Here is a 17,272-nt window from a genome sequence, read left to right as displayed (position 1 = left end):
CTCCTTTCTGTTATTCATAATATCGTTGTTCAACTTCAATCACAACATCTGCCACAATTTGTAACTGGGTTCATTTCAAGTCAGAAAGACTTCAGTGCAGTACAAATTGTTTTTATGAATTCCAGTCTCCAAAGTTGGAGACTAGAAGTCAAAGGCAGCATTAGCTGTGTTTGTTGAATGGGGCATTTGGGGTGAGCATGGAGGCTCTGGAAAGAATCAGTAATAAAGATGTGATGTTTTTATTAAGATATTTGGCTTTTTGTGTGTAATTTAATCCACATTCAGTCTTTGTTCAGTTTTTCATTTTCACAATTTTTGTCAGTGTGATACTTTTGTGTTCTCTTGGTGTTTCACAGTTAAACAGCTGCAGATAAATAATACTGTGTAACTCAAACTTTATTTTCTCCTGATGGCTGTTTTTTTCCTCGCGACTCTTGGCTGTTGCTTGATTTGAAAAAAAGATAAAACAAAGTCATGTTGCATTATGACCAAAATCACTTGAGTGCAGTGTAGATAACAGATACTCAGCATCTGAAAGTAAGATGAAAAAAAGAACCCTTTTTTTCTTCTCTTTCCTGCTATTGTGAAGTGATCTGAGAGAATGTTATTCGATTATAGTGCCAAATGACCCGCCATTGTTTGGGCTCATGTGTAGCCCTATAGTACCATTTGTCCCAGGGGAGTCATTCAATGTGCAGAGCTTAACCTTGAGTGATTCCTTTACTTTCATTCCTTCACCTCTAATCCCGGCTCCATTGTCAGTGTGAGGAAGTGAGAGTGGAGCTGAAGGAGTTCACAGCTCCTGGATGTGCACGACCCTCCCAGCAATCAAGACCTGCCTTAAAAAGCATGTGTTACACATTCACACTGGCACACATGCTGCCGTAATGTTCACACATGTAGGTAGTGCTGTACCAAACTGAAAAAATGTAGGAAGTGTAAGCGAGTGCAGCAGCAGCAGAGGAAAATAAGTATTTTGTTTGTTTCCTTTAACTGATTAAAATCTAAAAATGCGGCAGTGATAAGAGGTTCCTGTGTTCCCTTAGGTGCGTCAATTCCCAGGCCTGTCAGAGAGAGCATGAGTGATAGCTGAAGACTGTCTGGCCCCGGGCGTGGAAGATGACACCCTGAGAGACATGCCTGTCTACAGTCCCATGGCAAACAGACACACACAGAGAGAAAGAGACAGTAAAACTATGTTTAAATATTTTTAAACCTATCATATTATTGTTATTTTTATCCTCAATCAGCCGGTGACCTTTGACCTCTGTCAGACATGCAGCAACTGGCTTTAATCCTGTGGTGTTTTAACTTAAAGAAATAGTTTTACATTTTGGGAAATATGTTTATTTGCTTTCTAGCTGAGCGTGAAATGAGATGCTTGATACCACTCTTACGTTTATTATATTAAACTACAGCCAGCAGGGATGTATTATTATTATTATTATTATTATTTTCTATTTCTGGCTGTGGGGGGAGTGAACACTAATCAGTGCGGCTAACATCAATGAGATAAAATTGCAAACAGTAACGCTGCATCGTTTCCTGTGATCCCTCTGGCGTGTGAAGGCAAATCAAATCAAGTGCTGGAATGGTGGACTCCGCCATTAACCATGAAATTTAATATATAGAAAGGTATTTACATAATGTAAATACATTGAATAGCTATTGCTATTCATGAAAATATGAAGGGGTTGTAACTTTATAAGTGGAACAAATGTTGGTCAGCACCAAAATCAGTAAAAACTTGTGTCTCTCTGTGAGGAACACTCAACAGTACTGTGAAATTGTTAGACTCAGTGACGCTGACGAAACTATTTTCCAACTCCGTAAATCTGAAATACAAGAACAATTGGAAACAGGAAAGCATAAGGAGAGCTGCTGCTTCTCTGGGAATGAAAGCAGCTTCCCCCCCTGTAGCGAAACACTTAAAATAACACCCAGAAGACATATGTTATTATAGATTTAAAGCACAGATCACGCTCCATCCAACCCTCCTCTGTCCTCCACTCCCCTTTTCCCCTCCCCTGAGGCTTCTCCTCCCAACGTTCCTCTCGGTAAAGTCATGGAATCTCCCTAAATTCCCGCCTGAGCATTACAGCTGCTCATTGTCTCATTTATGAAACAAAGACTAGTGCTGAAAACTGCTACAGCAGCACAAGTTGCCAGTGACTCAGCTAGTGTGTCCGTGGAAAGGTGTTTCCCCGATAGGAAACTATTGTATGTGAATGTGGGAGCATAGAAACAGAGCCAATACAGACTAATGTTTAACTCACAATCGTATCAAAATGATTTAACATGCAGACAAACGGCCCCCGTGAGTGTTTATTACTGTGTGTTGTATTATTGGATTAATTTTGTTAAATCATTCATGCTTAATTCATTCTAATTTTAACTACTTCACATACTGTCTGATAGTTTAATCTATAACGATGTGTCATATTAGTAGTAGTAGTAGTAGAGGAAATAGCCTCTGGAAGTACCTCGAAGTTGTTCTCACAGTACTTGAGTATCCACTAGTGGTTACCAAATGTGTGTTAGATTAAGACCATGGAAGGGTCATGATGTTCTCAGTCCACTAGAGGGGGGTGTTGCATTGATTATTGGCCCAGAAATGCACTCTCTTTCTATGTAAAGAAACAAAAACATGTCTGATCTTGAATATTATTGAGAGCTGGTGTAGATGTGAAATCATTTGGGGGCTCTCTAGTAGTAGTAATGTGGAGTACACAGAAGGCCCTGGAAACAATCAATTGTAAATTAAAATATTCGTCATTCTGTCTTTTATTTCCGTCTATTTGAACTCTTTGTTCAATTCTAATGTTTGCACTTTTTACACAAACATCTAAGTTTGTTCAACACGCCAACGACACGTCATGTACTGAACAGTCAAAGTGAGCGTCACCTCAGTCACACACAACCTCCATGTACAGTACAGGTGCAACATCCACACCTTTATTATCACGGTTGTTAAAAGGCATTCTGGGAAACATAACACAAAAATACACCTAGTTGCAAAATAACATTTCATATATTAAACATCACAGGCTGATGATGCACAACAATATATTTGGAAATAGATTTTCTTTTAATAGTAAATGGACAAACAATTTGTGCTTCATGAGTATTTATTATTATTCATCAGCTCCTTCATAAATCACAAACAGCTGGCAGAGCAGAGACACAGAGGAAGTTTGTCCCACGTGAAATGTTTAAAAGACATAACATTTAGAAGAAGAAAATTAAATTTAGAGGTAAGATGACATTATTTGAAGCCCTTCAGTTGAAATACATGCATAAAAAGCAAGTGTTGCACCTCAGATGTCCTGCATGTTACTTTTAAAATATTGTAGGAGTGATTCTATATACAATGTAGATTTCTGACAACAGTGCTGACCAAGCAGAGCAGATATTATAGGGAAATTTGATATAATACAAATTTTAGGACTGCTACTGTCAAGTGAACTTGTAACTCCAGTGATTCATTCATGTTCCATAAGAATCCCTACTCAGGCATTTAAATCACAAAACATTTAATTCATAATAAACTAAGAGCATGCTCAGATACACAGAATGTCCCGAAAGTAAGTAGGACACAATGTGAATAATTAAAGTAAATAGTGCATTTTGTTAAGTGATTGTCAAGCATCATCCACAATCTGTCATCATCCGCGGTGTTTCTACAGTAGTCCAGAACGGACAAACCAAAATAAAACCGACTCTAGAGAGAGCTTTTCACATTTTTACGTTACCTGAAGGCCACCGTAGCTCTCTGACGCGCTTGTTAAATGAGTGCAAAAATGTGGTACCGCCAGCCGGCGTCTGACTTTTGTTGCTCCTAAAGTAATGTTATTATGGTAAGGACGGCCTCTGAGTGAGGGGAACGGCGTTACCACAGTTTTGCACTCGCCGGCTCACGTTACCACAGCCTTGGAAAGGAAGGATCGAGTGGAGGGGTACTCAGTTGGTTGCAATCTGCAATCACACCACTAGATGCCGCCACTTCCTACACACTGTACCTTTTTAAGATATTTTAGTCGGGACCAAAATGGACAAAACATAATTCCTGTTTTGTTTTTTTTTAAATTGCTTCAGACAGTTTAAACCACTGCTAACATGAACTTCTGTTTGTTTTATTCTAAAAGTTAGGTATAAAACCAATTACATGTGACATCTCTTGCTCATGTGTAAGAATCGGTGTACTGATGTGGTTCCTCCCAGTGGAAGCAGCTGATTAATTTATCCATTAGTGGCTGTGCATCTGTTAAGTATGTTTGTTAGCTGGTCACAGTGTTAATGTTAACATATTTGCCCTTCTCCACTGCCAACAGACATTACAGTGCTAACAAACCTCCATATGTATCCAGGTGGTGTGTGTGTGTATTCTACAGGAACATGAGGTCCCTGAGCTTGTATTTTTAAACAAAGAGCAGATGTATTAGCCCTTAGCAAGTCCATGATTCATAAAGCAAAGATTAGTGCATTTGTATCAAACACACACATGCATGCACACATGAAGACACTTTCACTCACTTGCACACACACATACACATACACACTCTTACAAGTTGTTCTGCAGCCAGTTGAGGTAACCCCTGAGTGCTCTCTTCCCTACATCAAATTCCACCGGCCAAGATATGAAGCTGAAACATCCGTGGAAGCCCTCCTCATAGTGCTCGCTGGTAACTGCGACGCCTGCGTCCTGTAAGCGCCGCGCGTACATCAGGCCGTCATCCCTCAACACGTCATTCTCGCATGTTAGGATGTATGCTCGAGGGCATTTAGCCAGAACCTCTGGTCCTGCTAACAGTGGTGACGCCCTCACGTCCAGCAGCCCGGACATCTCCTTCACCGCCCCCTGGGAACCTTTTTCCACAACCACAGGCTTGTAGTTCTTCTTGTGTTTCGGCGAAAGGAGGGCGGTCCAGTCGAACCGCGCCCTCAGCTCTGGGGTGATGTTTGAGTGGTGTAAGGCGCTGTGGTTGTTAGCCAGCAGCTGGGGCAGCAGGGAGAGGTCAGCATTGAGGTACTGCAGCCAGAAGCGGATCATGAGGGTCCGGTACAGGATGGGGATATTTCCATTCTGCAAGTAGGAGGGCGTGTTGAAGTCCAGAGCCTGGAGCACTGGGTAGATCAACGCCTGGACGCTGAATTTCACACTCATAGTTTCATCTATGGCAATCTGGGGAAATATAAAAACATATAAGGCCTCAATCTTTTGATTTATATTTACAGCACATTGTTACACGCTCTCAACATGACATTGCTTCGGTATGTACCTCCTGAGAGACCGCAGCAGCCAGGTTTCCTCCAGCACTGTCACCTGCCACAGCCAGACGCTCGGGGTCGATGGCATACCTGGCCAGAACCTCTGGGGACAAGAAGTGCTTGGCAGCAGCGAGACAGTCCAAATACGGCACTGGAAAGTGCACCTCTGGATACAGGCGATACCTATAGAGACATTGGTTGCAAAATGATCATTTACTGGAGAATGTGACTGGAAGCACTTTCTCTATAGTTAAAGGGTCACTTGTCTACAGGAGTACGATTCAAACCGTGAAAGCACTTCATCATCTGTGAGCTTTCTAAAGTTTGAGTTAAAAATAGACTGTATATAAAGATGGACGACATGACAGCTCCCCAAAAGTGAAGCCAGAACATCTCAATCGCCCCCTGGTGGCTGGCTGCGGTATATGTCATAAATCTGCCCCCTCCATGTTAGCAGATGGGACATCGGCCAAACTTAAAAATTCACATCAAATACATTTTTCCCAAAGATGGTTTCTGTCATTTTAGGTAATTCTTATCACGCTCATTTACTTTAAGTGTTAATTTTTCTGATAAGTTTGGTTTTAATTAGTTATTTGATGCTATTAAAAGGGGCTGAAACATCATGATTGACAGCTGCTCTGAGTGAAGTAGTCGCGCAGCCGGAGGCTCAGGAATTGTAAGAGAGAGGAGGTGTAACTTTAACTTTCCATAACCGTCACAAATCTGTGTAATAGAATGTGTGTTAGTTTGATCATAAATGAAGTGGGACCTCGATACCGCGGCTCCAGTCCCCCGATCACTACAGCGCAGACTCTGGCTCCAAATGACGCAGATGGCAGCTCCCGTATCCGGGATATTTTGGCTTCACTTTTGTACAGTGAGAGGAAGTGGAGACGTGTCGTCCATCTATATATACACAGTCTATGGAGTTAACATACAAATATGTTTTTCTATTTCTTAAAGTGTGTTTCTGTCTCTATGAGCAGAAACTTTTTGAAACGGTAGATTAGTGTTGCACACTTACTCAACGGATACCACAACAGTGTTGAGCTCGTCGGACAACATCTGGTTGATCGAATCATACGTCCCCTTCTCTGAGGAAGTGAGAGAGAGGTGGAGGTGTGTGGAAAAGTGAACAAAAAACATTTTATTGCTGAATTATTTGCTTATTTGAAGTTTCAATGAAAGGCACAAAGACACACACACACACATAAGTTACTACACAAACTCCTTTTTTGGAATCTGGACAAATCATTTCCCTTAAAGGCAGAAAATGTAACAGATCCCATTCAATAAAACAAACAAAAATACTGTCAATCTGCAGGTTTCGTAAGGCTAAATTTAAGATTTTAATGTTGTGTTTATAGTTGCATTTATAACTCATTTTAAAAGACAAAATAATGAATTTGATAATTCTTTTTTTTCTGATTTAATTTCCTCTCCTTATACTTAAAGACAGTAGGAACGTCGATAGGAACGTCGATAGGAACGTCGATAGGAACGTCGATAGGAACGTCGATACTCACTGCCACTGCCGAGGGCCCAGCCTCCTCCGTGGAAAAACATCAACCCTCTCCTCAGATGACCTTCCCCTCCAGCCGGGGGCTCGTACACACGGACCGGGACGCCGGCGAAAGTGATGTCGCTGACTTTAACTCCGGGAAAGACCTCTCCGTCGTTCTCAGAATTGCGCAGCCCCTCCATCATGCCGTCGAAACCCTCTGTGGAATCCCTGATTGTCTTGATGTAATGATCAAAGCCGAGCCAGGCCTTCAAAGAGGCCTGAAGATAGAGAAGACATTCAAGACGTATTCAGACGACGGGTGAAAAGTAGGAGAAAGGAATTTTGGGAAAAGACAAATTGCAATCATCTCTTGGCAGGGACTTGAGACACAACTGTCTCACCTAGTCCCCTCTGTCCTTCTGCACTGTATCTGACTGATATGTCTCAGTATGTCTGCCCTCCTCCCCACAAACATCTCACACTGTCTGGTTCAACCAAGGCCAGCAGACACAGCTGTTTAATGGCAATGGATCAAATAGTTTTGAGATATTTCAGACTGGACCAAAGTGGTGGACCGACCGACAAACTGACCATCAGACAGACACCGGCATCCCAAGAGCCACGCCACTAACAGGGCTAAACATCTATCAATCTATCCACTCAATTAAGGAAATGAAAACCACAATTACACAAGCGCTAATAGCCGAGCACAATGTGTGTGAATTCAGTATAAGAAACGGTTGATTTCATCATTATCGTTTTTTTCTGTTGCCTCATCTTGTGTTGCGAGAGTGATTGCAAAAATGTGGGCACAGTTTAACTGAACTGTTAATTTACACAATACGCATGTAGCAGAACAATCAGTACGTCAATGTTCCTCTCTTTTCTTTTCTGTAGCATGCCACCAACATACTCAACAAGCCATATGACAAATTAAGATAATGTAATCTACTCAAAAGTGTTTATGCCATTTTTGAAACGGATTAGCATCATCACAGCATAATGCTGTTGCTGTATTTACCTGGAAACTTAGAATACAAGATGATAAAGCCGAAGAGCAGAGAGCAGAGAAGGAAAACTGCGATAGAGATGAAGAATTAAAAATGAAATTAACTTATGTGGGCGGATTCAAAGGTCTGGACCCGGGCAAGAAAACTCGACCAATGTGGCGGGATATTTGACTTTTGAATTTCTAGCCATCTGTACCTGACCCTGAACCCTGTAATTGACCCTGAACCCTGTACCCTGTACCTGACCTTGTACTCTGTACTTTATTTATTTATTTAAAAAGGATCCCCATTAGCTGATACCAATGGCACCAGCTAGTCTTCCTATGGTCCGGAATACCTGAACCTGTACCCGAAATACCTGACCCTGTACTTGACCCTGTACCCTGACCCTGTACTCTGTATCTGTTCCTGACCTGAACCCTTATGTGTACCTGACCCTGTACCTGAACCTGTTTCCTGTATTTGACCCTGTACTCTGTATCTGTTCCTGACCCTGTACCCTGTATCTGTTCCTGAACCCTTGTCTGTACGTGCCTTCTTGTAAGCTTATGTATCCTCACTTCTTCAATAAATCACTGAACTATTCCTGTCTGCCTGAACCGTCTGCATTTGGGTCCTGCCCCCCTCGTTCTACTGTAGGCATTTATTTTTAAACGGTTCATCATGAGTCCGGCAATGTTAGTGCGATGCTAAATCAGTGGAGTACTTTTTTTTAATAAAGTCAGTATCATGAGATCAATACATCCCTTCTTTGGATGTATTTTAGTAAACCTCGTTATCTACCTTTGCTCGGAATAAAAGACTTAATAAAGTGAGACACAAATCTTGCTTCACACTATTTTAGTTTATGTTTTAATGCTTTTTAATGCTCTGTTTTAGGTACTTTTTAGTACTTGTTTCAGCGTTAACATATTTTTTCAATGTTACACTTTCTTGTATTTTGGTGAGCTGCAATTTTCCAATCTGGTGGACAATTAAGTTCTGTACAATTATCAAAAACAATACTATATATAACTACTATATAAAACAATATGTATTATTTAAAACTACTTTAGTATATTTAAAATATGCAAACACACAAAGGAAAAAAGAGCATTTCATCTCAGTGTTTAGTTCTAAACCATTTACGCTTCTTCTTCTACAGTATATCATAGTAAATGTTATAAAAGAACACATTGAAGACCAAATATTTAAATAACAATGACAGACCAGTTGGACTTACTTTAATCTTATCTCAATGGATCTTTTATACTTAATTTTTGGAACAGAAAGATACGATTAAATATTAAATGACTTAAAAAAATAAATAAAAGAGTTTTATCTGTTATATAATAATAATAAGTAGAACAACTTGCTCAGCCAGTGTGGCAATGATAACTCCTATCATGACTCCTCACCTACAGTGAGACTTTCAAAATGTAGAACAAAGGTGAGATTGTTGTGGCTTCAAGCCCAGAATAAATATCCAGATGGCTGATTTGCAACAGACTAGCAATCGGCGTAACAGTTTCAAAATCAAACTGAAAAAGCTCTTTGACAAAGTTTGTACATGTTACCCTGCTGTTACTAATGTGCCTTAATGGATACAAGCATGAACAGACCTTCTAGTAAAGAGAAGCACTGTAGACTTAAATCCATAACAGTTACACAATGTTGAGGGGGTTTCAGCACATGCATTTTGATTTGTACAGCTCTCTGTGTGTCAATTCATGTACATGACATCTGCTCTGAAAATACTTAAAGGTCCCATATTATAAAAAGTGAGATTTTCCTGTTTTTTTTTATTATAAAGCAGGCTTAAGTCCTATATAAATACTGTGAAAGTATCGAAACGCTCAATCCACAGGGAAATACACACAGCCCGTATTCAGAAACTCTGCATTTGAAACAAGCCGTCAGGACTTTTGTCCATTTGTGATGTCACAAATATACAATATTTAGACCATTACAGAGTTTTAAATGCAAACATTCTAAATGTGTCCCAGTTTATTCCTGGTTGCATATAAATGGACCCAACAGCCCGTGACTCAAGCTGTTGCCGAGCAACAGCTTGAGTCACAGGCTGTTGCAGGCTGTTGCAGGCTGTTGCAGGCTGTTGCAGGCTGTTACAGGCTGTTGCAATTCCATCGCAATTCCATCGCAATTCTGTCGAAATGTGCTAAAACGGAGCGTTTCAGACAGAGGGTAAATACGGGAATATTCAGGCAGACAGTATGAGGAAAATAAAGTTTTTTTTTAACATCACAGCATGTAAACATGTTCTAGTCGAAACACAAAATACAAGTATGAGCCTAAAAATGAGCACAATATTGGACCTTTAAATAAACACACATTGTAAGGCACTGATTATGCAATAATAACTATACTGAGCTACAGTTGGGCAACACAAGGCTTAGGTGGGTAGGATCAAAGTCCATGTCTGCACAGATTAGGTGTGCTGTAGGCTAACAGGTGTGTCTTTTCTCAAAACCACTATTACAGTAGCTGTTTTCCAATATGCAGTATTTGCAAATAACCTTTTTATGTGGAAAACAATATAATTTCAATGATATTATTTGTGCAGATAATCATAATCATATAGCTGAAGTTACTCATCAGTCCACTCACTATTGTACCTACAAGCACATGCACCATTCCCAATGAAAACATCTCATCTCTCACCAGGTGCATCGTTGCTCTGAATCCAGCATCCAGCATCATCAGCTTCCAGGGCTCCTGGATGGCATCAGGCAGCGGGATGTAGATGAAATAAGCGACGGCCACCGTTAGTGACACAGTAACAGCAGCTGGAAGCAGCCTCATCTTGGATCTGACAGCTTCAGTGTCTCCAGCTGTGACTCATGGACGAGCTGACAGAGGATCCAAACTGACTCTGATGCTCTCTACGAGGGCCAACCAGGCTCCAGAGGTAACACTAATTATAGCACTACACATTACTTTATGGGACCGTTAGAGCATGGAGACTTCCGCTGAAAACCTTCAAAATAAAACCTGTATTGACATCTATATTTACTCTGAGCCTGTTGTCTGCAAACTAAATTAAAGGTCCCATATTATGCTCATTTTCATGTTCATAGCTTACTTGTATTTTATGTTTCTATAAAAAAAATGTTTATTGTAATGTTAAAAAAAACAACTTTATTTTCTCTCATGCTGTGTCTCTGAATATACCTGTATTCACACTCTGTCTGAAACACTCCGTTTTAGCGCATTTCAAAGGAATTGGAACGGAATTGTGTTGCTAGGTTACAGCTTGGGTTCATGTTTACTTGCTGTCAGCTGATGTCATTCACATACACTGCAACAGGAAATAAACTTGGACACATTTAGAATGTTTACATTTAAAACTGTGAAATGGTCAATTTATTGTATATTTGTGACATCACAAACTTACAGAAATCCTGACGGCTTGTTTCAAAGGCACAGTTTCTGAATACGGGCTGTGTGTATTTCTCTATGGGTTGAGCGTTTTGATACTTTTACAGTATTTATATAGCACTTACACATGCTTTACAATAAAAAAAACAAAACATTAAAATGTCACTTTTTTACAATATGGGACCTTTAATTAATTGATATGTTTTAAACATTTGGCCTAAATCGTTTCAGATTCGACCTGTTTGAAGAAAATATATCATTATAAATTAATAAGTTATATCACTTTGCAGTCAATAAATATGGTTGCTGTTTTTATTTCAAAGTTAGGAATGAAATATGAAATAACTAATTTGCAAGGCACTGTTTCATTAATATTAGGTATGCCACCAATATTGTGTCAGCCTACACATTTGTTTATCTTGCAGAATTTTTTTACTGCTAGATTTTAATCTAATTACAAACAAATCTATAGTATTTGGGTATAATTGTCCTCTCTCTTCTTCTTCAGAAACCTGGCAAGACTTGACGCTTTTATTTTGAAGGCTGCAGGCAGCAACGAATGGGCGTCTGGGAAATGAGTTTTTTGTGTGACATCTGCAGGTTGGTACAAAGTTGTATTACATACATGTGACCACGGAGAGGCACTATAGAGCTGCAGAGTGCAGCCAGGACTCCATACCTAAATCTGGTTTTATCTATAGTTTCATCATACTTTGCAAGGTGAAAATATAATAACTGAAAAAAGAAAGGAAATTAGGAAACTACTTTAATAATAGAAAATATTTACATAACGTTTTTGAAAATGCCAATTTAATCTAATTTAATTATTTTTTCTTTAAGAAAACAATAACATGTGGAGACACATAGATCTTTTATTTATCAGCTCAGATGATGCAAAATTAGAGTGTTTACAGTTTATGGCCCAATTAAGATCAAATTGAACCACATAAATGCAATTAAATGAAGATTTCAGCTCCATCTGGAGCTTGTTGTACATCTTCCTAAGAGAGTACACTGGTGCGTACAAAGACAGGTAAATGCAGAATTTCTTGAATTGCAGGAGGATGTATAGAGTAGACTTGATATTGCAGGTCAGTAGATGCAAATATGTTAGTGATTACTTAGAGGTGAGGAAACTGGCCATGAAGCGAAATAAAACACCACCTCTCTGCAACAGCTACCTTACACACATGCTGCAACTCTTAATTTGGCAATTTCCTGTTAATGTAAAAAAAACCACAACATTACGTCCATAAAAATATGCTCCTAACGATTATAATAATCCTACTAATTTAATGTAAGAAAAAATCAAAGTGTTCATTCTTATACACAGCATATTAGTACATAAATAGAAAACAGTCAATGCCAGTTTATGCTGTTAAGGTCAATAACAGGTGGAATGATCTGGGGTGAAATCATAGCCCTGTATGTCTGGTAAAGTCAGAAGTGCTTCACTCACTGACTATTGATGCCTTTTATGTGTACACACATCAATACTGGACTGAAGTTTTACTGGAATGGATTAGTGGTGCGAGTTGTTGGACAGAGATCAGACTCCTCGTGATCGTTCACAGGCTATCGATCCCTCTACCTTTTAATACTTTTCTGTCTGATAAAAGGTCATCCTTCTCTTTTTTTTTGTCTGGTTTGGTGTTCAATATTTGCACTGGGACACATCAACAGCAAATTTGACACCACTAAAATATCTAAACGTGTCAACCCTGGAAAAACATGCTGTTTGCATCACTTTTTTTAAATTGATCACAGCTATGATTTGGCAGACGATTTTCTGCAGAAGACAATCTGACAGGAAACATGAGTTCAGAGAGAGAGAAAGGGGAGTCACGCAACAAAGGCCCACAGCCAAATTCAAATCGAGGATGTTGCAATTATGTGGTGTGCATCTTAGACTGCGGGGCAAAGAGTCTCAGTGTCACTCTCTCTCTCTCTCGCTCTCTCTCTGTGCTATTTATCGCCCTGTTTCTTCCCACGGTTTAACTTTTTAAATGGGCACTGTCTGTCCCTGGTGGCCCTGTGTGAGAATGTAAACAAACATCGGAGCTGATGAGGATCTGACCCCTGGCCTGCACTGGACCAGTTTTCCAAAACACAGCAGCAGCTAGACCACCAGACCATGTCAGATTAGCCTCTTGGAAGACCAGAGTGGGGAAGAAGACATGGAGAGGTGGCTGCAGAGGGTCAGTGATATAGTCTTTACAATATTTAATTAGAGAATTGTAAATGTGAGTGTTAATATTGGAAAGTGATAGAACATTTAACTCTGTTGTTTGCGTAGTTTGAGCTCCAGATGGATGTCAAGACCTTTCAAAATAAGGCTACTGTAGCTTCATATTAACCATAGAGTGGAGTTGATCTTCTCATCTAGCTCTCAACAAGAAAGCAAATGAGCATATTTCCCAAAATGTCAAACTAGTATAAAGGATTTCATCTATGAAATACAACTTTAAGTAAGCACACCGTACAGTGCAATCTAATTATAGATCAAAGAAGAAATGGTATGTAGGTTTTTTTTATGCATATTTTGGTGAAACAAGTATTTAGGGATGAACAGCAGAAGGTGGATTGTGCTGCAGAAGTGGAAGTTTTAATACTTTAAAACGTGTCACCGTTGCAACCAGTACACTTAAATCTGACACAGCTGGTGGTGTTCCTCGTGACGCATGAAACTACAAACTCTTTGCGGTCATCTTGAAATCCTACGACCCTGCTGGGGTGGGGGTCACACTCCAAAGATCACCTTAAGTCAGACACAGATGCCATTCTTGCTCTCTGTCCAAAAAGCTGTCTGAACGAGAGCGTCAGCAGAAAGCTTAGATTGTAAACGTTAATGTGATATACGTGCTTTCGTGTGTGTGTGTGTGTGTGTGTGTGTGTGTGAGGAGTGTGCATTAAAATTCCCTCTTCCTGCCGCCCTCCTCCCCTCCCTCCTGTGTGTTGGTCTGGCGTCTCCCTCCAGTCTGTGGTATGGAGGGCAGAGAGAGGGCCTCTCTTGTGTCGCCGACTGGAATTACACTTATGGTCATTTAACATGACTTAACGCAGGAGGCAGAAATGGAGGTTTTCCATTTCAGGCAGTCCTGTCTCGTTGTTCAGCCTCTTTCTTGACACTTACTTTACATTTGTTTGAGCATGAATTACTGGGCCGAGTATGGCAAGAGATTTTACCAATAAACAGCACCTTGAACTAACTGCTCCGCATCTGGTATTCTGATTATCAAGGACTTGGCTGAAAGGATGTTGTGTTACGTACACTGATTTTTCCTCTGGCCTCTTGGTTGGAAGAGAGAGATCTCTCTCTCTCTCTGTGTTTCAGGTCTGCCACGCCCCTCTCTCAGTGCCTGATCACCCAGACCTGAATCTCATTCAACAATCAGTGGAGTTGTTTATCTACTCCCAGAAACGGAGATCCTGCCCTTTTGGCCTCTGAGCTGTCTGTTGCTGCTGTTGATTAACTGGTGTAACAAATGCTACGTTCCAAATCGCATACTTTTTCTTTTTACGTTTAGTACATACTGCCCTTACTAAGTGCGTACTGTTGCATGCAGTATGCATACAATTGGGTCATACTACTTCGTCATAACATGGCGCCTTGATCTTTGACCCTCTTGCTCATATATCCACTGTGCAGAGGATTGTAGGTCAGAATAGCCAGAAAAGCATGCTGGCTTGCATACTGCAAAATGAGACCGAATGTAGTGGGACATCCTGGTATTTTTAGCATACTGCATTTGACATACTATGTATTGGGACGTACTAAATCTTTTTCTGGCATACTAAAGAGTATGGTAGTACGGGTATTGGTACGCACAGACTGGAGTTGACATGGCTCTGATAATTCTTGATCCTTTGTCTTTGTTGGTCTTTGTCACTTTATTAAAGAAGCCTTGTAGGGGTTCTTTATGCTATTTATTTTGTTTCTGCTTTTTTCCTAATTTGTGGCTACAAGTTAGGGAGATAAGTATTGTCTTTTTGTTTGATTCAGTAGAATAATGGCTTTTTTATTTACTAGTTTTGGTCCTTTTGTTTGTTTATTTGTCCTTGGAGACCCTAATGCCTTATTTGCTTCCGTTTCTGTAATATTAGTTGATTTCTCTAACTATTTTCATATAAATGTCACACACTGTTACACTTAAAGTGCTTCAGCAGCTTTTTCTTGCTGTGTAGGTTAAATTTTTTTTGTGTTCCACTAGACATTAAGTTAAGGTCGTAATGGATGTTAAGCAACAACTTGCTGCAAGTAGAAATGAGAGAATACAAGCTAATAGGCACTGATTAAAACGATTAAAAAGGAGTGATAACAAATATATCTTGTTCAAGCTGATGTGCGTCCAACTGTGCTTGTGACCGTGACAAAAATGGTGACAAATACTACGTTTTCTTTTAATCTGTTTCAACGGAGACTAAACTACTTTTGCACACATCATTTACATCATCTTGACTGGCTAATGTGCACGTAAAATTAGGAATGTTCTCGGATATGTCTGAGGAAGCAACGACTCAACTGAAGCAGATCCTCTACTTTGATAACATACCTTTTTCACAGAGGACATGTCACAGTATTCCTACTGTGCACAGGCGTAAGTAATAGAAATTAATGATGGCTGAATACCATTTAGCTGAATCACTGTCTTGGCTTACTAAGACACTTGAATATAACGATGTCATCATTAATTTTATTAGTAACATCTGCTTTTGCTACTACGACAAGTTACAATGTCTGCTGTGAAAAAGACCTATTTGGATATTTGTTAGGAGCAGATGATATCTTCACAGGATCCTTTGTACTTTCATGATTCTGCAGGTGGCAATGAATATATGTTAAATATGTAGCCACTAACTGTTTGAGCCAACAGGAGGATAAAGTGATATTTCACCTCAAATCTAACTGGCATGAATTCAAGTTGACCACAGCCACTGCTCCTTGTAAAGGAGGAAACTACCTCACTAGGAAGTGAGTCTTTGATATGAAAAGTGGAGGCTGCAGCTGGTACATTTCCTATTCTCTGGTCTCATGACAATAGCCACCAAGATAGAACATCATCCACATCCTGATAATCAGACTGAGTTGCCATTTCATTGTCACTGAAGCAATCTGAGATGTGGACAGTGATTCAGAGGAACCGGCACTTTTTCTGTAGAGTCATTCTTGACTATGTTGACACTTTTTTTTAATTTTGAAAGTACGTCTTTTACTTGTGGAGTATTTTTACACTCATAGTGTCACGTTTACTTGGGCAAATCTGAATAGATTTAAACCTCTTGAATTGAGCATAAATGCAAATTTCCTTGTGTCTTTGTTGTGTGCATAGTCATGACAGGGCAGAATCTGTATGGCATAGGAAACATTACACTTTGTTTTGGCATTGCAGGTGATTAATCAAATTAGAAATGTTAAGACAACTTTCCTTTTTTTAACCTGTTTGTTTATTTATTTATTTTAACTTTTTTTTTTTTTTTTAAAAGCTAGGATTTCATATTTTATTTAAAGGGGGACTTCACCCATTTCATAATTAAACTTAGACACTCCAAAAATATTAGTAAACATGAACAACTCTCTCCCAAATCTAAAAACTAGAGTACTAAAACTCAAATTTGTGATGTGACAGGGTATATAGTCTGGAGCTGCTGCATAGACCGAAGAACGGTGAGATTTTTTAGTATGTCTGAAACCTTAGTATGAAACCAATAGTACGTGAATTGCATACTATTTCTGGTGAAATATTACAGTATGCAAACACTGGACACTACGGTGACATAAATATCCCATAATGCAATGCGGTAGCCTAGTAACGACAACTTTCATAACAGACAATGGTGCACAGCTCTGTAACATCAATAACACTTCAATTTGAGTGGAAGTATAAGTTTCTACTCTGCTGGGCGTAATATAGTTTTTATATTAGTTCAGACTTTATGATTCTTACATGAGGTTGTCAGGGGTTACCATGGTTACACATCTCCAACAGGAAAGGAGGCTCTCAGAGAAGTGAGTAAGAGTAAATTACTGCAGTGCGTCCGAAAAGATACATACTACTCACACAAAAGTATGTTGAACGATAGTACACATATTGAGTATGAGACCATGGAA

The 17,272-nt window shown here is 39.6% G+C and overlaps 1 protein-coding gene across 2 annotated transcripts; it reads right to left on the bottom strand.

Moving 5' to 3' along the window:
• Positions 1-3,998: 3,998 nt before the first annotated feature.
• Positions 3,999-10,720, bottom strand: nceh1a (neutral cholesterol ester hydrolase 1a). Of its 2 annotated transcripts, none has more exons than XM_037747554.1 (5): positions 10,447-10,720; positions 6,798-7,053; positions 6,296-6,365; positions 5,280-5,451; positions 3,999-5,182 (listed from the first exon to the last, which is right to left on the bottom strand). In XM_037747554.1, exons 1-5 carry the CDS (start codon positions 10,585-10,587, stop codon positions 4,562-4,564), a joined length of 1,260 nt encoding a protein of 419 aa, XP_037603482.1. In that variant the 5' UTR covers positions 10,588-10,720; the 3' UTR covers positions 3,999-4,561. The 2 variants fall into 2 exon arrangements, with proteins under 2 accessions (XP_037603482.1, XP_037603483.1); XM_037747555.1 differs by lacking the exon at positions 10,447-10,720 and adding an exon at positions 7,177-7,396.
• Positions 10,721-17,272: the final 6,552 nt, after the last annotated feature.

This window comes from Sebastes umbrosus, chromosome 16, assembly GCF_015220745.1.
Source record: "Sebastes umbrosus isolate fSebUmb1 chromosome 16, fSebUmb1.pri, whole genome shotgun sequence".
Lineage (NCBI taxonomy): Eukaryota > Metazoa > Chordata > Actinopteri > Perciformes > Sebastidae > Sebastes > Sebastes umbrosus.
Note: the sequence above shows the minus strand (reverse complement) of the source record. Positions and strands in the feature narration are given on the sequence as shown.